This window comes from Bombus vancouverensis, chromosome 13 (assembly GCF_051014615.1).
Source record: "Bombus vancouverensis nearcticus chromosome 13, iyBomVanc1_principal, whole genome shotgun sequence".
Classification (NCBI taxonomy): domain Eukaryota; kingdom Metazoa; phylum Arthropoda; class Insecta; order Hymenoptera; family Apidae; genus Bombus; species Bombus vancouverensis.
The window spans coordinates 5,576,656-5,601,671 of record NC_134923.1 but is presented as its reverse complement, the minus strand read 5'-3'; the positions used below and the strand labels follow the sequence as shown (position 1 = coordinate 5,601,671).

General features: G+C 35.1%; 2 protein-coding genes across 6 annotated transcripts in view; one reads left to right on the top strand and one right to left on the bottom strand.

Moving 5' to 3' along the window:
- Ror (tyrosine-protein kinase transmembrane receptor Ror) overlaps positions 1-25,016 on the bottom strand; it is a 353,434-nt gene that overhangs the window by 223,144 nt on the left and 105,274 nt on the right. The gene's annotated exons all lie outside the window — the stretch shown is intronic.
- Positions 1-25,016, top strand: part of LOC117159572 (uncharacterized) — a 59,063-nt gene that overhangs the window by 17,130 nt on the left and 16,917 nt on the right. For 2 of the 4 annotated variants that reach the window (XM_033339546.2, XM_076623710.1), the window contains exon 3: positions 1,764-4,135. In XM_033339546.2, coding sequence (XP_033195437.1) covers positions 3,961-4,135 — 175 coding nt within the window. In that variant the 5' untranslated portion in view covers positions 1,764-3,960. Of the gene's footprint in view, positions 1-1,763; positions 4,136-10,064; positions 12,484-16,354; positions 16,514-25,016 lie in introns of those variants that run through there. The other 2 variants (XM_033339552.2, XM_033339561.2) reach the window with 2 other exon arrangements.

Below are 25,016 nucleotides of genomic sequence, written 5' to 3'. Positions count from 1 at the left end.
CAGTGTATATGTTATCCTCTTTGTACAATGAAAAATTTGTTCACATGAAACGTCATTATCGCACGCAAAAAAATGATTCAAAAACCAAAGTGTGTTGTCGATTATAATCGATTGATGGGAACTGTGGAGCGAATCGCGATACCAGTGCCAGATTTGCCATGTTAGCCTATGTATAACACCATGTTTCGAAAAATACCATACGCAATACCATTATTAAAAGCTATTAGTATCATACAATTATGTTATATTATATCATATTATTATATTCTGTAATCTTTTTGTTTCCAAATTGTAATTAAAAGTTAAGAAGTTATAAATACTCTGTTTTGTGGAAACTTGTTTTTCTTCGAAAAACACCGTCAGAATAGCTCGGTTTGCAGTGAGACGTAAACGCGGCCGCTGACGATCTTCCTCGCGCACTGTGCACTGTTTTGACGCGGCGGAAAAGCCGCCCGTAGCGAAAGGGTTAATGCTTTGAATATGATACATTTATGACACGATATGTGAGACAGATACGAACGCGAACAATTGGATATATTCGATACAGTCGGAGACGAAAATAAGCGAACAGATATAGGAAATAGACACGATTCCACTACTAGTCTACTTATTTTTATTTTCAATTGCTTCGTTTGAAATAGTTTTATATATATGGAATGATGGCTGTAGCTGCGTTTAATACTCGTTATTTGATCTTTATCAAGCAGGACTTTTTGTTCACTCGCCAATATAAAAATGTATCTTGATTACGGATTTTATTCTGATCAGATATTCATTTAATTATAGGAGATTTTTTAATTATTTCGTTCCAAATAATATCTCTGCATTTTTTCGTTCATTGTTTAATGTACATTAAGAAGATTTTTGTTTGTTCGTACATTTCACATAAAATAATGAGTTTCTCTTCCTATTTTGTCTTTTGAATTTATTATTATCATGACCTGATTCTCAAGCTCTAACTGTATTAAAAGAAATAACAACTATTAGTTGCTACTAAACGAACTTCGAAATAAATAAGTAGTCGAAATGCATAAGGGAGTGTATTCTACGGTAAAATATTCTATGGAAAGTCTTTAAGGTTCAATTTTTAAATTAGAATATTACTACAATTTGTTCTTTTAATTCTGAATCATGTATTCCGACGTTTTTTGAAAATATCATATGAAATTGACTATGGAATTCGAATAATATCAAACGCATACAGGAAATGTGTATTATAAACAAATAATTTTCGAATTTAATTTCAATATTTCACTGATTTTGTCCCAATTAATTGCATTCAGCAGTTTATTTAGGCAAGAATTACAATTTTGATTATCCGAGCACTTTGTTCGATTTCAGTGTTCAAGCTGATTAGCCGATTGCATGTTATTTAGTTGCGTTTCGGTTGTTTCTCGTGCTCAACGCGCCGTGAAATAAACTGTTTAAATCGAAACGAGTTCCCACGCGTGTTACCACAATAATCCTGTACAATTATTTACTTACAATTAATCATCGTTAGAAACCTTGAATTATATATTTCAAATCCTACTATTTATCTACTTATCATTAATTACTAATTTATCGTATTTAAGAAACAAATTTTTTAACTTCGAAGAGATTAAAGTATCAAATACAAAACATTGAAATTTCAAAATTTCTTTCAAACGTGTTTTAAATTTATTACGTACGAAATGTGTAGGTAAGTTAATCTGAATTGGATTTTTTAAAATCTATACAACATTAATAATTGTAACAAGTAACATTAATATTTTATTTTTCAGAGAAATGATCCAGTCATCAAACGAATCTATCCAAACTGGATCTAGAAGATAACTCGAAGGATTTAATTTAACTCGGATATATCTGTAGACTTTCTGAAGATCAATTTGAAGAATCTTGTGCACAGAAGATATTTTTTAAAACCATTGGAATCACAACAGCGTTGCAACTACCCATCGAATCATTTTCAAGCAACAAAAACGAAAGGAAGACGGAATTAACCTTCTAATTAGGTTCGAATACTCGAATATTTAATTCTCAACAAGTATCGATATCATGGAAAAGAAATTTGATACTGAAAATCTTCAACGTCTCAACGAGTAACTACGTCAGAAAACCGACCTAGCGATCTCAAATATCAAATCGAATCGAGAATGCGATCTAATGTCCAACAGGAATCTTCTTCAAAATCCACTCTAAAAAGGATTTAAAAAGAATCCGGTAACAGAAAGAGACGAAGGAAGCAGCAAATGTTTTTAAAGTTCACTGGAAACGGTTGGTCCCAAGTCCCATGGAAAACCAGCTTCGACCCTTGACAGCAACTTGTGGGGGTAGAAAAAATTCGTGCGCGATAAATTCGGATCAGTGGCGCGAATAAATCCCGGCGAATCGAAGCGAGAGGGAAACCGGAAGCGGCGGAACATCTCGGATAAAATGCCGGAGGACGCGCGAATAAATTGAAAGAAATACACAAGAACAAAAGCGGCGTGCAAGAGAAGAGGGGGGCTGGGGCGCTCGAAAACGCTGATAAACGCTTGAATAATGGGCAGGCAAATTGCACCGGAGGAACAACGCGTGATAAACGAACGGATGATGCAAATTCTTTCGGGTTTGGCGCGGACGCGCGGCAACTCGATGGAAAGCATGCCGTTTCCGCTGAAAAGGGCCTTGTCTTACGATCGAGCTGGTCGCGCGACGCTTCGATCCAACTTGCAATTTTTCTGGAATTTCTACGCCCATTTTTATGGACGTTGATTCTTGAGAACGAGGGCGTAGGTTGGATGGAATTTTCTTATTCCGGTTCATGGTTTGCAGGCCAGAGGAAGTGAAAGGTGTATGTGAAGTTGAAAATCGAATGATAGAGGAGTGGTAGGAGAGAGAGAGAGAGAGAGAGAGAGAAAGAGAGAGAGGGAGAGAGAGAGAAAGAGAGAGAGAGTATAATACACGTGAGAAATTTTAGAAGCGGGATAGAATTTGGGCCGAATTTAAGAGCGTGAGGTTGGTTCTAGAAAAGAGAAGAAAAAGTCTGATATGATCGAAGCGAAGATTCTGAAACAGATATCTCTGAAAAATCTGGGGAAATATGAAATCTTGAGAGATTTAGAAAAGGGAAAGTGAGAAGAACAGGCTTGAGAGAGGTTTAAGTGAGAAATTAAACAATCATTATTTAACTTGATTATTTAACTCGATGGAATTCTAACAGAGGGAAATTAAGAAATCCTGGAATTACTGACATGCAATTATTTAAGAACGTAGAAGAAGCAGGAATAAAATCTAAGACAATTTCCAAGATACAAAATGATTCCAGACATCTAAAATACAATTCGAAATCGATATTAATTATATTGGTAACACTGAAATAAGCTGCAAGGCATCTAAGGTAGGAAGAAAATTAATAGAGAAGGAAATTAAAAGACGCGAAAGTTAATATCCCAAAAAGATTGGGGAAAGAACGATTGGAGATAGTTGGAAGGAAGAAAAATTTCGAGAGAAGCCCATAAAGAAGAAAATCTGAGGGAAGTTCAGCGCCGCAAATCCAATTTAAAAGCTTCACGTAAGATTAAACGCCACTTGAACACGCCGCTTCTCTCTCTCTCTCAAGACATTAAACTCGCTTCTTAATGGCGCAATATGTTTTAACGCGTCCACGGGCATCAAGTGAAAGTACAAACTGCATGAAATGGCTCACAGCTGATCGTAAAGCTACAAGAAGACACAAGTAAAAATCAACCAACGGAACGTCCCTCTTTGTTCCCCATAAAACATATACTTTTGCTTATTAGCATTCACTCGAAAACGACTGCGTCGAGAACAGTGAGTTTAATCCTAAAGAAGTTTAAGTTTAAAGAAAAAAAAAGGACATGTTACGAGTTTGTAATCGGTAGACTAAGGAACACTTAGGTGAAGTGAATTTCTTCTTCTCTTATATTTCGCTTCTTTTTTAACTTATCGTGACTGTGACACTATCGAATTAATGAAATGATGGCGGGTACTGGTGTCAGAGTTGGTGGCGCTGGGATGCTGAGGGCCAGGCGGAGAGACTGCAGCGTAAAACCAAACAGGAAGCTCGACCGGAAGTCCTCGAGAGGGATGATTTATGAGAACGAAGAGCTGAGGCTGAGGACTATTCATATTAACGCTGAAGTAGAACAAGGTAAAGAGTTTATGATATTACCGGATTACTATGTTAGCATAGGTCGGAATTATTGTTCTGGGCTGTTCCCGCTCAGCAATTCTGTACCGCACGTTTATAATGCATATAGCGGAATTGAAAAGGTTCTTGGAAAAAAATTCCATGAGACAAAACTGCATCGGATGTCTCAGTTCTAGTTGTTTAATATTAGCGAATATTACGTAATTACGTAATCAGCTTTAGTATTACCTAGTTTGAATTTATCATTTTGATAAATTTAATCAACTTTCCTCTTTGTTTATGTCTCAGAGAAATGTAATGGTAATTTAACTATTTGATTAAAACATGTGCTCGGTACATACGTGTTCGTTATGGATCATAGAGATCCTTCTTTTCAGAAAATTTTTCAATTATTATTTACGGGGAATATTAGATAAAAGGTGGGATATCAGAGAAAAAACGCTCGGTAATATCGAAAAATAAAGAGCATTCGGCAATAATTGGATATTAGATAAAGTGAAGGGTGTTCAGACAAAAGCATAGAAAAGCTGTTTTAAGCTACTTTACTTTGTGTCTTACCGAAAGTCTCGCTATATTCTCAAAATAAAAGAAACGACTATGAAACAGAGATAATGCCATATCATACTTTACAATGTTTTTGGAAAAGGTTGTATACCTAAAGTTATGAAGTTAAGATATGAAAAATCAAAAATAATGTTTCATTACGAAAAAGATAAAACAAAGAACAAGAAGAATAAAAATGATATTTCTGAAAGAGGAGATAGTTTTTACTAGATCGCTAGGGAGTTTCGTAAATTAAACGTGGCGGGTCTGACTGGTTGTTTTATGCTACAAATAGACACACCATCGTCGAATCCGGTGCGAACTATTTTCGAAACTTAGCCAAACGCGCCAACTTCGTGTCCGGCCGGCAGCTGTCGCAGTTCCAGTCACTCGAGCTCTCAAATTTTTCAACATATTTTCATAATTATTCGTTATAAATCTTGCAAAATCTCCAACCTATACTACCTCTAACGTACAGTATAAATTGTACACGTACAGTAAAAAATATTTGTATAAGGCAAAATACAAATAAAATACTAGAAAGAGTATCGTGCTAAAAATTCGAAGATGGAAAATCGAATTTTTCTTCGTCTTCGATTCGCGAAAGAAATTTTGTTGAATTTCATCATCGTGAAGAAGAACGAAGACAAGTGAATAAATGTAAAATAGTGATTTAATGGATCTCGCTACTATTTTAAACCAATGACTGAATGATTCCGATGATGGTGAGTGTACTAATTGTTTTTATTTCTCGTGGAATTTTCTGAAGCAGTCAAATATAGAAGAATAATACCTTTGGCAGCGGTGCGGATAGAAATTTATGATATAGATTTGGTTTATCTACCAGTTTTCCGGAGAACAAACGTGCATTATGTATTATCTAAACATTTTAGGTCAAAATATATTGGTAACCAGGCTGATTATATAAGCAGAGATAATGGTGTTTGTGGCATGAGAAAAATATTCGAGTCATAAGGAAGATTTAGATGTTACGTGTTACGTGTTCTAGAGCTCTATGAAACTTTCTGGAAAATTTGTCAGTGTGATAGTAATGAAAACATGGTCTCTCCAAATTTATTATGCCCTAAATTCTAAATAGCTCGTAAATCCTAACTATTTAAAACTCCAATAAAAATGAATATCTATAATTATTATTTTAAAAATGCCTTTGAATATTAAAGAGATAAAGTTTTTTTGTTGTATAAAAACATGTTTTATTTAGGAAAAAGGTGAAACTAATAAAGTTACTATGACCCTCGTATTATGTCCAAAGTAAAATATAAACAAACTAATCGCAGGTTTTGCCTAATGAAAATATAACAAAAGATCTTTGAAAAAATTGCATAACAAAGAATACCAAAATGATAATACTATTGGGTTGGCAACTAAGTGATTGCGGATTTTGTCATTAGGTGGTATAATATTAGAAAATGAAAAGTCAAATACAAAGTAACAATGTTCTCTAAATGTTTAATCGCAAATGTTATAAGTTGAAGGAGCAAAGATGTACTGTAGGAAGAAGGTAGCGGGGGATGGAAGATAATTAATTTCTGAACAAATACGACATAACGATGAAACGTTTAGAACGTGTCGAATATTTTCATGCCGGCGAAGAATTGCGAAAAGCCGGCTATTTTCTCAAAATTTGTTTATCCATCGAGCCAAGAAAAGCTTTGTTTTGGCAGCAATGCCCGCCCACGGCAAACGCTTGTTCTACCGAAGCTCTAGAAATCCAGATGTCGTCTCTATACCGATTCTTGAAGAGCGCCGTTCATATGAGCGGGAGAAAACGTATCTTCAAAATCAAACACAGTTATTAAACACCATGAAATGTTCATGTTAAGCAATCTTCATTACGTTATTAGAAAACTCGATAAGAAAGTAAGCATGAATTTGGAAATATTTTCTAAAGCTTTTTTATTTGTAGAACTTTCTTTTCATACTCACGTTTAAGTGTCTAAAGTAACTCTTGAATATGATAAGTTTTGAAAGAATTTTGAAATGTTACGTACAGACAAGCTTGTCTTTTTTTATTTAAAATATTTTTTATTTTTCCATATAATATTACTCTAATTCTATTCTAATGTTTTATATATTTTAACAGTTATATATATTAAAAATAAAGATAATATGGTGCGTCTTAAACATTAATGAACTATCATTGGTTAACTATACAATAGAATAAAAAGATTTTGATAAGGTTTCAACGCTGTTGAAAGCTGAGTTTGTAATAATGAGTCAGAATTGTAAATTGGCGAAGTGGATCCAGGCCTCGAACTTTATTATCCTTTACGTTTCCTGAGAAACTGTTATTGAAATTTGTTTCACCTTTTCATATCTTAACTCGATCGTTTAACCTAGTCTTCAGCTTTTCTTAGTGAATTGATAGCTTTTCAATCCTGATAAACTCTTACTACGTACAATCAATAGGAAGTGAATATTTCGCGCAAAAATTTCTCATCACAAATATTGAAATCTCAATTTCCGATGTATCTCAGTTTACTTCAACATTCTTATTTCTGTCAAATTATAAATCACATTACCTGTTAAGAAACACGAATGAGGGTAGTTCTAATTATTTATACAAATAAATTATGAATATAGAGAAATTTCATATAAATGTATCATAATTATTGATTGTCATTCCGTTAAAAGTGATAATATGCAAAATACAATTTTATGAATACTAACAAATATAAATGGAACGAATAATGCTTGCTCATAGATCCTACGGAATCGAAATAGGAGGAACAAATTTTCAAAATCAATCTCTTCCAAAACAAGATTTTATTTCTTAACAGTAAAGTTAATATAAAAATATCTTGTACAATATTTCCAATTAATTTTATCACAGTGATCTAGACATGTTCATTAAAAATGTAATTAATATCGATGCAACAACAAACTTTCTCCGGAAACAAAAATTGGTTTAAAGAAAATATCGCTTTATATATATTTGCAATTTATTTTCTGCGTTACTATAACACAGCGATTGAATCAATCTCTCAGAAAATAGAAGTTCATCTAAAAATACTTCCTAATATAGTAATTCTCTGTAATCTCTATAGTAAACCTCTGACAAAGTTATCTACGTATTAGGTCGTCCGAAAAGTTTCTTTCGTTTTATAAGGAATCCATTTTGTTCTATCAAAATAAAGATCACAACGTTCGACAGATAAGGTTTCATGTTTGTATAAAAATGCATCGTTGTAAAAGATAGGTCTGTAAAAGAAAGACACTTCTCGGACAACCTAATACAATTCCACCAAGAACCTCTCACCAAATACATACAGACTTGAAACATTTGTAAAAATTATTTGATTCGAACCGAATCTCTATTGATCACTATTCCCCATAATTTCCACGCCTCTTGGTCATGGTGCTCATACTATTTCTACCTGTACGTATCTCAGAATTTCATGGGGGGCTTGTAAACTCGACAAGCGAGAGCTATACAGCCCCTTGCGTCACGCTGGATTATTTTCAGGCGTTTTTAAAACGCTTGACAGATTACATTGCAGCGTGAAGGAAACGTGCCGCGTCCTAATCAACGATTCGTCATCCTAGAGGCTGCGTATTTTCTTTCATGCGTGTGTTTTTTGCCTAGGGGGAAAAAGGCGTGTGTTGCGTCACGGTAGCCGTATCACGTTGGATGAAATCTGAGACACCGAAAAATTTATTTCTCTGTCAGTTGGTGGTTGCCACGAGATGAGTGAACTGCTAAGACATTGAAATTGAATAGAAATGTTTAAAGTTAAAGCAACGCTAGGAAGACTTGGATAGGCTATTTTAAACAATACCTTTAAAAATCGATAAAAGCTATTATTTTTAGTATTAGGTAAAATGGGAGAACTTGATGAACATGTAGAGTAACTGTTGTATTTTTGTTTAAATCACAACTCGCGTTTCGAAAGTTTGGAAGGTAATTAACGTTAAAAAGAGCGAATTGCGCTATTTTAAAGTATATTCTAGGAAATTATCAAAAGTTATAATTTTTACTAACAGGTATCGTTGAAGAACTTGGTGGAAAAATAATACAAGTGTAGTTGTTTTTCATATGGCATGATTTATATGTAGCATTATTTGTATGACATATTTCTAAGTAGTAAAGGATACAGATTTTCGAAATCAAACGAAATGAAACGTTCGTTTAAAACGAATGTTTGAGAGTAATTGTTCTATGTACAGAGACTACTTAGGCAGATTATCTTAAAAAATGCAAAGAAGCGTAATCGAAGAACCGAGTAGAAACGCGGCGTGAACGCATCTTTTGAAAGAAAAATAGTGGAAATATGTTTTTTCGTGATAACGATAACATCTAACGTTTTAATGTTTCAGAATAAACAGAAATATTTTTGTAAAACACTAATTTATTCGTTGTCCTTGTAATTGAAATGTTTTCTCACTTGTATCAGTTTTCCTCTGACCTCTTCAGCTACTTCCGAGATTCTGTGTTTAAAAGACGAGTGTCTGTTTTGTGTTTTGTTTAAAATAACAGCAGATTGTACTTTTACGATTATTTTTAAGGCATGGCAAGAGCATGTTTAAAAAAAACACTAAAAAAAAGGAAAGTCTGGTTTTCTTAACGATGAGCTATTTTTGCAGCGATTAATTTAACTTGTAGTTATCGTGAGAATCGAGATATAGGAAAATTGTTTTTTAAGATCTTTTTATACAAAGATCGATGATACTTGACACGCAATTTGTATAAAGAACACTTTTTCGATGAACTTGTCATCGCTAAAATATAGGAATTAGCGGAAAAATATATCGAATCAAATAATAGTAGATTACCGGAAATCTCTTTCCTGGAAGATTTCAATTTAATTTTATCCAAACAATAAAAGTTTCTTCGTTAACGTTATAAAATTTCCGTACGTCGTCACTAAGCATTAATTTACATTTTAAAATGCTCTTCATGTCGCTCTCAAAAACCTTATCAATCATCGACAACAAAAAATATACAACAAACATATATAATAAACGATGAAAAAGAGAGAAAAAAGAAACTTGGAGGAAATTTCTTCGAAAGAAAAATCATCGACGCCATAAGAAGAAATTCGTCAGAGGGCGACATTTTACCAAAGGCCAGCCTCTAACAACTATTCCAACTCTAGGAAACTACTCTCTTGCTACTTGGAAATTTTGAGAAACAAATTTCAAGTGGCTAAAACCACCAAGAAACCACCGAAACCACCCCAAAGAAGATGCTCGAAGCGGAGACATCCTACGAAAGCTGAACATGGACAGCGTTCTTGTCGCCACGTGACGACAGAATCTTGGTGGAAGCTCGTCTTGGCCAGTAGCTATTACAAAAGATTTAAATAGTCGCGCGCGCGACGGAGAAAGAAGGAGAGGGCTAACGGGCTTCAACAGCCATCCGCGAACTAGTTTTATCCGGAGGCTCAAAACGACAGGGATGTCTGCCTCTTTTCACCGAGACTTTCCATTTTTTCTCTGACGTCAGATCAGATACGTCCATTTTTCACATCAATATCGCGTGTCGTTTTATTCGAAAGTTCAATTTCCAGAGGATAGTTTGGCGAATGGATCGAATTTTAGCCAAGATTTTGTGTATCGAAGCTTACGTGCGCTGTTATCAAGTTACAGAGACATTTTGGCGAGAGTTAAAAACACTTGGACGAGGATTCAAGGAATTTTTGTTAATCGTTCATGAAAGTTGCACGATTGTTTCCACGATGTAATTGAAAATTGAAAATCGATCAGAGAGATTAGTTAGCGGTGAAGATTGTATCGATAGAACGTTGCTTTAATCGTGCTGATATAGTTTGCCAGTAGAAAGAAATGGAGAAATACTTCAACGAAAAAGAGAAATTAAACAGTGACTCACAGTTAATTATTGAAAGACGCGAATTGACTGCCAGTGAAAATTTCGTCGTGATGTGTTAATGCATTGAGACGATGCTTTTGTGAAGTTTAAGATGAATCGGAGAAATATTTTTGTGAGACGGTGATAGTGGTGATTATACTTAATCTTTGTGAACGTTATATTTCCTCTGTATATACTCTGTTTTTCGTCTTCTTGCGAGATATTCATATCTCTGTTGCATTTATTTTTTAACATAAAATTCATTTACTATACAGTATATTATATGGAATTTTTTGATCGATAGTCGATAGAAAATTGATCGTGTCTTTGCTTAGAGTGACTCGCTGATTTTGAAGATATTTTCTCCTTTTTTATTTTTATTTTCTTTTGAAATTTGCTTAGTACACACAGAACGCAATGGAGATGAAAATAGTAATAGATGATATACACGGCTATTTTTGGGAAATTTGTATATAATCTGTATTCTGTTTGAAAGTAAAGCTGCCTCGAACGATGCTTAATATCATTCAAACAAGATTCATGTGTTTTTCGAAACATTTACACTACCGGATGCAAGATTTTACTTCTGCTAAAATAATCTCGTGTAACAGCGTGTAAACACGTGATGTGATCTAATGTGATCCGAGAAATGATGTTTGGAAAGATACATATACTGATTGACGGAAATATTTCAAATCTTTCTCAGAATTATATAAGTTAAAAAGTTGTTGGTAAATTTTCCAAACCTCTTTCATAAATAATAATACGGGAAATGGTTCGTCTCTGTCGAAAGAACGAAGTTACAAGCTTTTAAACGTATAAATATTTGACATCCATATTAATAGATTTTCTTCTGTTATTCAATTTTTATGCCATTTATTTTTTCGTTGTTCATTGAATATTATCGTCGTTTTGCTAAAAGTTCGAAGTTTCTTACGTTAATTAATAGTAGGACTTGGCACAGTTTCTCAGAAATTTTCTATCCGAGGAAATCATAGCTCGAATATTCTAAGGATTAAGCGGTCGAAGAAGGCAAACAACAACGATAAATAAAAAGATTGGGTAGCTATTAAAAGCAATAAACACAAAAGAAAATTAATTCCATCGAAGAAGGATAACAAAATTCGAAGCAAAGATACAATAACTATTAAAAGTAATACGGAAAATACTGTACGTAAGAGAAAGAAGAGCAACAAGTCAAAGCAATATATTACGATAATTACTAGAAACAACGGAGAAAATAAATCAAAACTATCGGAGAAACGGAACAATAACAAAAGTGAAGCGCCAAAAATAGGATAACTATTAAGACTAATAAAGAAGATTAAACTACGAGAATAAGAAGGAAGGAGCAGATCTTATGGATCATCAGCCGCAACAAAAATTCAATTTCCACGTAACTCTATCATTGCTCCGTAACTCCGTAAGAAAAGATGCAGACAATCATCCGGAGGAAATAAAGAAAGGAAAAAAGAGCAGGAAAAAGTGAAAAGAAGAGGAGGTGTAACATCAAAGAACACGATCGAGGGATTTAGAACAAGGACGACGAGCGTCAGAAGATAGCTCTGTTTCGACGTCGTGTACGAGATGAATGGGTTGCACGTTGATCGAGATCCATCAGAGCGAACTTGCCAACTTCTTCGCGACGAGGAAAACTGACTTCGCGCGTTCTCCTCCCGAAATCAATGGTCGTGACGACGTCGTTCTTCTGGTTGTTTCGCACGGCTCGTCGAAGGGAGTTTATTTGTTGACGAAACGTTGCCTCGATTATTTAATGACTCTTCGAGAGGATAATTTGGAGGCGTTGGAATCGACGTATCTGTCGAGCGTAAATCAACGCTCGTAAATCGCTATAATTCGCCTGGTGGCCCTGGCGAACCGTTCGAACGAACGAGAAATTTGGAATGGAGAGATGGGCAAAGAGACACAATGCACCGAAGAGAAAGGGGAAGAAACAAAGGCGAAGAAAAAGGGAGTACGTGATATCTTTCTTTCGTTTTATATTACGCGAGGATAATCGTGCAACGTAATGGTTTTCGCGTTGAAAGTAGTGCTATTGCTATAATGGAAACGGCGATAGTAGTATCATAAAGAGTTTCTATAATGAAGTTACTATTGGAATGGAATTGATGTAGAAGAGAATTTTTCTTTGTGAAAGAAAGTACGAGCAGATATTCCTTTATTTGACTTCTCTTTATTATTTCACTGAGAATTTTTTAATAGATAAAAATAGTATTTGTCTTGATAGACGTGGAAGATATGCGTTCCTTTACTTCGTATTTCCTCGTTTACTTCGTATTTCTTCAAAGTAAATGCAGTAGAAGCTAAATTTTAAATTAAAAGAAAAGGCAAGACAATCTTCTTGAGTTCAGAAAAGTAATCGTTGTAGATGATTCTGATCCTCCATGTTCGATAGTACTTCGTAATTACATATACGTATAGTAAGTAGCTACACTTGAATTTGAATGAACTCTTCAAGTGTTTCAGATCTTCTTCAAGCATGTCGTATAATTCGTTCTATCGTCAGCTTTCACACACCTTTCACCAATTAAATATCATACCTAATTAATTTGTTACGCATTCAATCGCATTCCTAATCATATTTACGTATTCAGTTTCCTTAATTAAGTGGCAAGCAATCGCAAACACGTACTTCCAATTAACCTTTCGATAACGTCAACGTGCTCTTATTGATCTGTATGCTTTATTCCTCTGAATATTTGCCACGATACCTTACAAACTATCATTCTTCTACTATCGATTAATACAATTTTCAATATACACAATTAGAATTGAATTTTTGGTAAAAATAAATATTTCTCTTTCCTATTGAAATATTTTTTCATAATAGTGATAATTCTTCGTATTAAATTTCTAGAAATATGTAGCGAAGTTCTTAGTATTTACTGAGAGACTAAGTTTCAACCAAATGAAATAAACATTTGCATCGTGATTCCACATCTCAGCTTCAGACTGAGCTTGAAACTTCAAACCACACTTTCCAGTAGATTTTAGTCTGTCGTAATTCCCATCCTCCCTAAGTATCTACACCTGTACACACACACACATCCATAAACTCTCGTTGTATCCTTCGCTTTATCTTTCATTTCTATTAAAAATACTCCACGAACATTCCTTTCAATGTTATTAACCATCGCGAATTTCCACCGATAATCTCAAGGTCGAGCATTTCCTCGAAATGCCAAATAACTTGGCGCGATGCACAACTAAAATGGTCGAAATTAAATTTTACTATTCCCGGGGTTTCCTCTTCTCGAGCCCTGTGCCGCGTTTATCCACAGCGAAAGGGGACGTGCGCTCATTTCGCCCGCGGCCCAAGTGGCGAAGAAAAAAAAACGAGAAAAATAGGAGGCGCAACGCGGAAAACCGTCTGAACTAATTCGGAAAAACCGGCGAGGATACGCTTGAAACTGCAAGGAACCAAAGCTTTCATGCTCGGTCTAACGGCGTCTCGCCTCGCAAAGACGTTTTATGGAAAAAGTTTTTAATATTCTCTCCTTCCATCCCTCGGATCTCTTTTCTTTTCTTTTCTTTTTTTTTTTTTTTGTTCTCCTCTTTACCCTGTTACGTTGCTGGTGAACGGAAGAAGAAGAAGGAAATGGAAGAAACGAAGACAGGATAATGACCACTGGGCACAGGTGTATATGATTCTCACTGATAGGATCCACGTACACCTTGCGCCTTATTTTCTAGTCTTCTATCTACCGATGAAAGAGAGGTATCAGTCGGTCGTAAACAGAAAAGAAATTTTCCGCTGAGAGAATGAAGGGTACAATCGAGAAAAGGAATTAGAGAGAAGAAGGGGATGAGAGAGTTTGTCAGCTCACGGGAATCATCGTTTGTTCCTCGATATTAAACTCGACCATGCAGATTTTTACAACCCCTTTCACACGCCCTGGGATTCTTCCGCGTTGATGGATGTTTCGTGGATCCGTTTGTCTTGCTTCCTTTTCCACCGTACTTTGAATACCACGCTCCAGTGTTTGGATAGGCTGCCGTAAATTTGATATTTTTTTTTTTGTTGGAGAGAGGAAACTCTTTGTTCTGTGTAATTCGAATATTCATAATGATCATCTTTTGGATTGTAAAAGTTATTCGTTTGTACAGTTTCGGGATAGAAAACGTTGTTTACTGAAACTGATGGTTGTAGTTGTATTAAATCTAGAGTCGGGTGAAGATTTAATTATAACAGTCTTTTGTTATAATTAAATAAATAGAAAATTGTAATCGATTTTTGGGGGCAGAAACTACCTTGTTATTGCGTTTCAACAACATCCAAACGTAACTGTAAAATCTTTCTGTAGTAACGGCAGACGAGAGAATTCCACGAGCGAGTCACGTTGTAATTATATTAGAGTTTTAACGTAATTATCTGCAGTAATTAACGTTATTGTAACTTATTAAGCGCAAGTACCAATAGCAGCTTCCGCTGCGCTCTAGTTTCGCCTGCATTAAGGAAAATTTATTTCAGTTTAAGGAAAGAATTGCGCGATCCCCTTGAAAGCTGGATGAAGTTCTCTTTTCGAAAAAAACGCGCGGCTGAGCTTTAATTTATCTGCCAATTTATTTCGAAGCAATTATTTAAATGAAATTAAAATTCTTCTTGTCTGTAAAAATCTAAAAAGCTTCTTGTTTGAGAAAAATGTTAGGACTCTTAAACCCTAGATAGACATTTCTATAATTAATTGAAGATTTTTAATTTAACTAATGTTCCTTCCTTCCTTCTTCTTCAGATAAGTGGACATATAACAATTTTTAAAAGAACAATATTTAATTTGAAGCATCAAGATTTACAACAATTATTCTTAGTATCTTTTTTACTTGGTACTTTTCTTAGCTTTTTCTCTTGTGTTAAGCAAAAGTTTCAAATTTAAATCGATCTATTTTGTTCTCTTTAGGTAGAACTCTGAAACTTTAGGAAAAATATTTCTCAAACTTAAAAACTTATTACATAGATGGGAAATAAATGATCGATTAAAACTATAGTGGCAATTGTTAACTACTCTTAATTACTTTTATATCACGACGCAGTTTTATTCATATTTACTTTTAAAAAAATTCTTCACTTAATAGAAGCATTTTCCAGTATGAACAATAGTGCTCGTCTTTGTAAATCATCTTTGTTCAGTCTAGAAAAACTAGTTGAAATGAAATACGAAGTTTCTCCACCTCTAGAAAACCGTTCGTTTATTCCCACCTAATCTGCTACTCAACATTTCTACGAATATAAATTCTGACCTGGACACGACACTGCCACAGTTCACCGAATTATTAATCTTCGTAACCTAGAAACTATCTCAATAAAATGAATTTTCTTCGCTATTTCTTTCCCTTTAAAAACACGAACAATACGTTTCTTTTAATATTCTCACAGTTGACGTTGCACGTGAGCAACATAGCGCTTCAACAAGTTATTAACCAAACGACAAATGTATTTGTTCGCGATAAAAATTGTTCCAATTTTGGCGTACTACATAAAACTTTTTCACAAAAATGTGAGAAAAAATCCCACATTCTAAAAAGATATCTTATCACAAGAAGAACAAATTTTCCTGTTAAACGATCTACAAGTTCATGTTTCAAACTGAAGCACTCAAAACACAGCTTACAAAAGAACAACAGCGGAATGTTTTAATAATGGTAACAAAAGAGGTCGTGAAAAGCGTAGAAAAAAGTTCCAGCGCAGGCACAGAGCAAATCCCGGTGTCGGAACATTCATATTCGCTGTTGAACGACGCCAAGCCGGTGCATCCTCGTTGCGAAAGCACGTGACTGCACCAGCAAAATTAGCATACGCGGCGAACGCGATCCGGCGCCGAGATCGTCAGAAAACTCGAGTTGACAACGCGACAATGAACCGTTCCCGAGAAGAAAAGCAAATCGTGATAAAACAAGCTGCAAACGTGCGCGATCTATGAGAAACGTTGTTTTCTTTTCGATCTATGACCGGTGGTACGTTGTTTGAACACGACTGATGCAAGACAGTGAGTAGAGTTTATGAATCTATCGATTGTTCGAGGCAAAAGTGACAAATCTATCGCTCTTCGTGCAAAAGTTCAAGTTTATTTTAGTTTAGAAGAGTTTGAGGTGGATATTCTCTGTTAGTGACGCATATGCTGCGTCGATTATGCTCAGTTATTTAAGTAATGCTGTTGACATAATCGTTGGATTGTACTTTCTTTGAGTTTTAATACAATATAGTTTAGAAGATAATGTGTTTGAAGAAATATTGTTGCGTAAAATATGTATAATAGATAGACGTAGTAAATAGCAACGAATATGTTAATAGTAGTGCGAATTATCGCAAGAGTTTTCTGATACTTTACGGTTCTAAGTTTACGAAAAGTGTATTTTTCTTTGTGGAATTGATAGCTCGCGGTATATAGTATATGGCGATATAATTTTGATGGTATGATTTTAACTGAAGTTTACATTTTCTCGTGGTGGAAAGATGACAGATGGTTTATATAGGTGAGTTTACAGAAAATAGCATGGAGTGGAATTTGCTGAAGTTTATAATGGCGTGCATTGTCATGAGATTTTTATTCGAATCTGCAGTTTCTCAAAGAGTGCGAACCTTGGAAAGATATTGAAAAGTTTTATATAACAAAATGTAAATGTGAAAGAAAGTGTCTTTTATGTTAGCGAGAGAGTAACAACTGACATTGTGGTAAAGTTTTAATTCAAGACTTTAATTTCTATTGTTTTCGAAAGTTACGTGTTTTAAGAGAATATTGAGAAATCCTATAAGACATTAATGTGGAGAAAACAAACTTTCTTGACGTGGAGTTAACGACAGATTGCATAGTTATTACTAGTAATGATATTCATTCGAATCTTTATCCTACCGAAATTTATAAACCTTGACAAGAAGATCGAGAAATTTAATAAATAACTAACGAAGAGAAATGTCATCTTCTCGTTGTTGGTTCGATGATGGTGAAGATTTCATTGAACAATTTCATATTTTCTAAAGATCCTTACTCTTAAAAATAACAAACTCGTGGTCGAGATTTGCACTTGAAGTAGAAGTTACGTCAATGAAGATCTCATCTTATGTTTAATTTTGGAGCTTAGGAAACTTATGAAGTTGAACATGAGAAAATACGATGACCAGCGCGATTCGTGAGTCATTCTACTAAGAATTCTTCACATAAAAAAGCAAACAACAAGTCATACCCTTAGCTGGTATTTACATAACCAAACCATCATTTTCAGTTAGAATTTCAAATGACGTTAATGTTTGTTTAGAAAAGTTTGAAGTGGATGAAAACGATGTATGGTGTGAAACACGTGGATAAAGGCTTGTTTCTTCTCCCGAACCATATATATATATATTTTATTTTATTTTATTTTATTTACCATACGCATATTTCAATTTTTCTTTCATACAAATTCTATATTTTAGTCGTCGTATAATTGTAGGATTAAAGTATTAGTTTAGGATTAAAGATGAAAACTTACATAACAATGCACCGCTTGAATTTAGAATTGCTATGATGATGGATCACATTGTCAAAAATTTATTCGACAAGGATGCAAATTGGTTACTACCGTGTTTCAGAGTACTTGATTAGGTTTCGTTAATTGTCCTGCAGGAACTTCGCATAGAGGAGTTAGTAAATTAAAGGTCTTTGTAGTCCTCCGCGAGCAAAAGCACGACTGTAATCTTGCCGAGTGCGAGGGAGCGTAATGGTATTATAACACTGACTAATTTTATAGACAATGGTAATGGTTTTTCTCTGCTGACGTGATTACTCATTAAATTGCAGACGAGTCACGTATTTCACGTTTAATCGCGATTATTATTGTCGTACACCTACTATCGATAATTTCTGTCTGTCTTCTCTCAGATTAGACGAAGGTTTTTCATCTTAACGTTTGAACATTGTGCGCTCTGTGGGTAAATAGCCTCGTATATGAATAAACCTTTGTATGAATAATTGTTTAATTAATTTTAAGAAGGGAAATAACTGTTAACCCTGACTATAAGAAAATCGCATAAAATGAAGGATCATAAAGTAGTAAAAAAATATAGAAGAAAAACCAAACTAGTCGTTCGAAACTGATCTTTATGCAAATGTTTATCTTTACGAATACAATTAAAAAAATAAAGATTCACTATATCTATTAAACATGAAAACGAGTATTCTCCCTCAAATATTTTACATATCTTTACAAATTATATACATTCAGTCAGCTTCTGTACAGTGATACTTTCAGTTTCGTAGAAATGCATAAAAACCCGCGGATCTAATTATTCGAGATCCGTCAGAAAACGAAACAAAGTTAGAAACTTTAGGAAAGAACGAAACGCCGGTCTATAGAAATTTCCTAAAAGCGTAACTCGCGAACCAAATTCCGCGGGAACTACCTACCGTGAAAGTCAAACAAGCTTTGTATCGTCATTTCGTCGTCTTTAAGAGCGCATTAATTACCCATTTGCCGACAAAAGCGGACAGAAATAACCAGCGACCCCAAAACCGCGCGTAATTTGCCGGCTCGTGGACGGAAAAATCGCCGAGGGCAAACGCGTTGTGCTATTTCCACGTGTGCTGTCGGTTTCTCGTTGCCGGTAGAAAACCCGTTGTCGGCTTTTGAAACGGCTTTGGAAACCTAACTCGGTCGCTCCACGGACTTGCAGCCTTCGGCTTGCTTGAATTGCGTTGCAATTCCACGCTGCGACGCAATCCTCTCGTCGTTCTTTTCAATTTGCATACGATCACGCCTCGACCGAGTAAAAATCGCGCAGAAACGTTGTCTCTGCCTGTTTTAGCTGAATTTTGAAGGTTTTCGTAGATTTGAAAGTGTACTGGCGTTAGAACGTTTGTCGTGTGTTTCTCATCGAATTTTCATGGAATTTTCTTTGATATCGTGTTTTATAGTATGTGGGGCGAGGAAGATTATATTCGTTTTATGTATCGTTGGTTTGCTAGGAAAGTGACGCAATGAGAAATTAGAGGAAAGATCTTTCAAACGAATGATTTAAGATAGAAGATTGTCAATTTCTCAATTATTTAACGATCTTTTTAAATGATTGCAGCGTAGATTTATTCAGCTGCATTTGCAACTCGTCCCGTCTAATCACTGTCTTCGCAGTTGCATCCCATTTAGGTTAACGAATTGTAAATTCGTCTGACACTCGTAATGTACGCATAAGATAATTTCTACATGCTATCTCCGTGATAAATTAATGTTACAGAGCCGAGTTTGAATTTTAGATGAGATGGTTGTTGGTTTAGCGAATCGCAAGTTACATCTAAGGTTGACATACCCTTAGTTGGATTCACACTCTTGGTTTGCATACTCTGGACTGGTTTTGCACTCCCTTTGAGTTGAAACTCTGCATACGCATTTCGCCTGTCTTTCTCGCATTTCTATATCAATTTTAAAGAAGTTTCTCTAACTTCTTTTATCGTCTTAGTGACTATGAATGCAACCTTAGAATGTAATTCCGTGATTGAAAATATGAATTACAAGAATTAAGTACGAATAAAAATGAAATATAACGACTAATATGAAATTATATGCATCTTGTTGCGAACGAGTAATACATTGCCAACCAAATGTCCGGAATCACTACGTGTTCCATAGGAGCCAAGAATTTGAAGAAAAATAAGCTTCAACTTCAACTGTGCCATAACTTTTTTTATTCTACTGACTCATTGGCAGACGTTTCAAACTTAAGCGTGCAGAGTAAAATATTGCTATATAAAGTCATATTAAAACCTGTTTGGACCTATGGGATCCAACTATGGGGAACAGCGAGTAATTCCAACATAGAAATTCTTCAATGATTCCAATCAAAAACTCTAAGATCCTCAATAGATGCACCTTGGTATGTTGCCAACAAAACAATACATCGCGACCTTAAGGTACCTATAGTTAAAGAAGAAATATCCAAATTCAGTAATGGATATAACATAAAAATTAACAACCATCAAAACCGACTAGTTACTCAATTACTTGACACGACGGATCAGATCCGCAAGCTAAAAAGACATTACTCTCTAGATTTAAAGATTAGATTCAGCTAGAATCAAACATACGATAATCATTTATTATTCACGTTATAGTACCACGCCAGAATAATTTACTTATAATTCTCGATGAGAATGGATTGTAAACTACTTCCAAATAAAAAAAATAATTTTTTTTAATCTCTTTCACAGTTAGGATAAATGAAATAGCGTAGGTGGATGACGTGGATACAAAGTGGAAGTTAGAAAAATTATTTCCTATGCAGATGTAGGCGGATGTTCAGAACGATAAAAATATGTACAGATGTAAACATACAACTAGATACAATAATGAGTCACGTCGCTTGACCATTGTTAATTTTCAGAAATATATAAACTCTTTGTAAATCTTACAATAAAATAAGACCTCTATAAATAAACTCTTTCTAACAAGTTTTCTTAATGTTGCACGTATCTAAAACAGCAAATTTCTTCTTCCTTAACATGGTTTGTGATAGATGGTAGGTGAAAATTGAATAGATGCTAATATTTGCCCGTTAAATTGAAACTTCCAAGAAACCTAATACCTTCGAATCTAACCTCGTAAAGAATACATTTCCACTAAAATTATACATTTTCCTCGGTGTCTCTCGCCAGTGTAGCAGCCCACGTTTTCCGAAAATTCCAAAAATAGACGAAATTATCTGAAACGTAAAACTCGTGTATCCTCGGCGTTCGGCCCTCCCCGTGCTAGAACAAACTAACAAACATCGCTACGGCGGATTAAACGTGCTGGGTCAACGGTAATTTCGCCTTTTGACAAGTTTTCGCCTCTCGCGGTAGCGCGGCAGCGTTTCGTTATCGTCCAGAGAATGACCGCCATAAATTGCCCGAACTGCGAGACTCTCCTATTATCCCGTCGGCGCGCATTTAAAGTTCCCCGCCAAAGTTCCTGGTGAACTCGGAACCGACCATTATCGCTCCGCCATTATCATTATCATTATCATTGTTATTATAATTATCAGTACTATTATCATTAATATTATTATCGTCTATTTCTTTTTCTTAAGATGCGCCGATGTTTATGGTAAATACGGAATTATCGTCAAATATTCGCCTTGTCCATCATGTATTTAAGAAATTTCGTACCAATGACCAAGAATAATGATTTTTATGCGCCGATGTGTCTCTATTTTACGTAGAACGTTAGATGTGTTTTATTATTATCATTGCTTTTTATTTCTCTTTTTTCATCTTTTGAAGGATGGATTTGTTCACTCCAAAGTGCTTCGACCAAGTTAGGACGAGGCGTTGAATTTTCTTGTGTGTAGGGAAGGGTATTATTATTTGTTATTAGAGCTTTAGGTGTGTTTTATTGTTATTATCATCCCTATTTATACTTGTGTGCTTTTGAAGATTACATGACGTGTTCGTGTTCACCAGCTCGTATCTATATTCTCGTGTTATTGTCGTAGCGTTTTCTCGACTATTGCCGCTCTTTCGAATATGGTAGCTGATCGTACGTTTGAACGAAGGTGTGTCTTTATACCTAGTGTTTTAAAATAACTGGAGAAATTCTTTGTTCATGAATGATAAGTATGACGGATATAACCATCGGTAGTACTGTCACATTCTCTTATTTCCATTGGTGTGAATTTTTATTGCAAATGGAGTGTGCTTTTTCATGTTTTCTCGTTCCTTTTGCGTAACGCACGTATCATTTGGTACCGTAACGTCGACTACGCAGCTTTTCTTTTCTCTTTTGTAATATAAATATATCCGGCCTGTTACATGTAACTGCATCTTATCGATGTGCATTGCTTTGTCCCAATCTAGTTTATAATTTCCATTTTCAACTATCTTTTGTAGTGTGTATTTGTGTTATTGTGATTATTATTACTTTACAACGAGAGCTTGTAATACTGTATTATTGCATTATTACTTTACGAGAAGTTGCGATATTCGCATTTTGAAACCACAACAGAAACTTTGTCGAGTAAACGTCATGACCAGAATTTCGAAGGGAGATCTATAGAGGAAGCTTCGTTCAAGGGTTTTCAAGGGACCATCGAACTTACTGGGGCTAAATCATTTTGCCTGTCGCGGATTTGGATCTCCAACATTGCCGACTGACTTGTCGGACAAGGTCTGCGTATTCCACGTTTTCTACAAGCGTGGTCTTTGTCTTTATATGCGCACGTGTGTATACGTGTAGAAGGGTGTCTATATGTATATGTCGTGGTTGCAGGAAATTGGGTAATTCTGTTTCGAAAGTGGAGTTCCGTGAAAGAGGGAAGCCCAGTAGCAGGGTAGTTTGGCTTGGAGTAACTTGGACATTACATTGTTTTCTTTGGAATTGCGGTGGCTCGCTTTGAGCAGACACTGTCGAATGGCTTCAACACGTGGTTTGGATTTTTCAGCTGATTCTCTGATCACTTTGACGTTTTGAATTTGAAGTTTTCGCAGTTCTCGCATTCTTTCGTTATTTCCTGATTATTTGCCAACTTTTATTTTACGATTCGACGTGTGGACTTTTAGATGTGATTCATAGCCTTTTCAGTTTCTAGTACTTTTTGAGATTTTCTGTGGCTTTTTCTGTGATTATTCTTTGGATTTCTCTGGACTTTTATTTCTGATTATCTTACGAATTTTTGTCCTGATTTTCTATCTTCCCTGATTTTTCTTTCGTTATGCTATTTGCCTCTTATGATCTTCCACTCTCTACCATTTCAATATCCTTTAACTTTCCACTGATCATTCTTCGAATCTCCAACGAGATATTAAGTTTACGTAGATTTAATTTTCTTTAATTATTCCTTAATTATTCTATATCAAATATATTTATTTAACACTTTCGCTACCATTGACGCATATGTTGCGTCACCGTCGCTATATGGGTATTATTTAAATATGGGTTAGTACTGCTTTACATTTACGTGTTTCGACAGAACGACGCAGAAAGATAGAAAAGACAATGAACGATATATTTTAATAGTACTTGACATACCAACGAGAAAAATATGAAATTTCAGAAAAAACTTATTAAATATCTTTTCACTCGATTAATGAATAAAAATTACGTTCTTCTGTTCCATACAAAGCTTCATATACCAGTGCAACGAGTATTAAGAGTAGCAGTTTGCTCCAAGCACTGAGAAATCCCACGCTTATAGTCAATAATGAACATAGCGTGGCTCTACACGAACGTTTCTGTTTTTCCATGGACGTTTCTCGGAAGAAAGAAAAGAAAACGAACGCTACCAGCACAGATTGTCCACGATTCCACAGTAAAGATTAAAGATTCAATGAAAGCTTGTCGTCTCGACATTTTACAAATGCTTTCCGGGAACTACTCCTCCAACTTCTTCCAGTTAAAAATACCGACGTCGGTGATTATTCAAAAGCGGGCAAATGGGCATTTTGACATGGTCATGCTTGGGAACGACGTGATCCAGCGTTCTATGGAGCTCCATAACCGGGAATATAGGGTGACTCACTTAGACAACATCAATCTAATTTGCAAATTTGAAATCATAGCTATAAAATACAAAAAGGGCAAAGTTGTGGTATAAGTAAAGCAGCGAGCTTTCTAACACTTTTTTAAGCTTTCTAGCACTTTTTTAAACTGAGAAACAGGAAATTCAGATTGCAAAGATTATACAGAATCGTGGATTAAATAGAACGCAAAATTGTAACATCTAAGTGACGAAGCAACTGATTTCTAGAAAATTGATATTCCCAGAGTCTGGCGAATTTTACATGAAGAAGAATTAAGTGCATGAGAGATGTAAATTTCGAGTAAAATCTTGGCTCGAAAATGGCAAATATTTAAATTTCTGGTGTCTCGAATATCTAAACATAGAGGAAAAATCAAGCGGAAATCCTGTAGAGAAATGATGTTTATGTTATTTTCTCTGTGCATCGTTAGAAGTGTAGTGATCACAATTGTTACCACTTTCGTGCTGTATAAATATACAACAATGATCATGTATAAGCTGACTCGAGAACAACATTTCTAAACACCCAGTTATTTTGTATACAGAAATATACCTACTACGATCAGCAAGAAATGAATGAAGATATAAATGGAAAAAAAGGAAGTATGAAAGTTGAAAAAAAATTACAGAAAAGCGCAACTAATTAAAGTGGAATTTTTAAGGGAAGTTACTTAAATGTACGAAAACCTATGAATAAGGAAAAATACAAAAACTCTAGTTTGATAAAGAAATGATTAGGTCGCCTTGAGAAAGAAAGTGTTTAGAAAAGGGCAACAGATTAAAAGGAAATCAGAATATGTTCACTGCACATAGCTGAAACCAAAATTTCGACACTGTGGCAATATATCTTGCATGAAGCTCGTCAGCCAAGATTTATCGATACCTACGTGATACCGCCTTTTCCTACAGGGACACCCTGTACGCTTGCTCCGACGATAATTTAGTGTCAAGAGAACTGTAGTGGTTGTAAAACTCGAGCGTGCAGCAATACCTCGAAGCCTGTCTGTTGCTTGAAACCATAAACAACGATC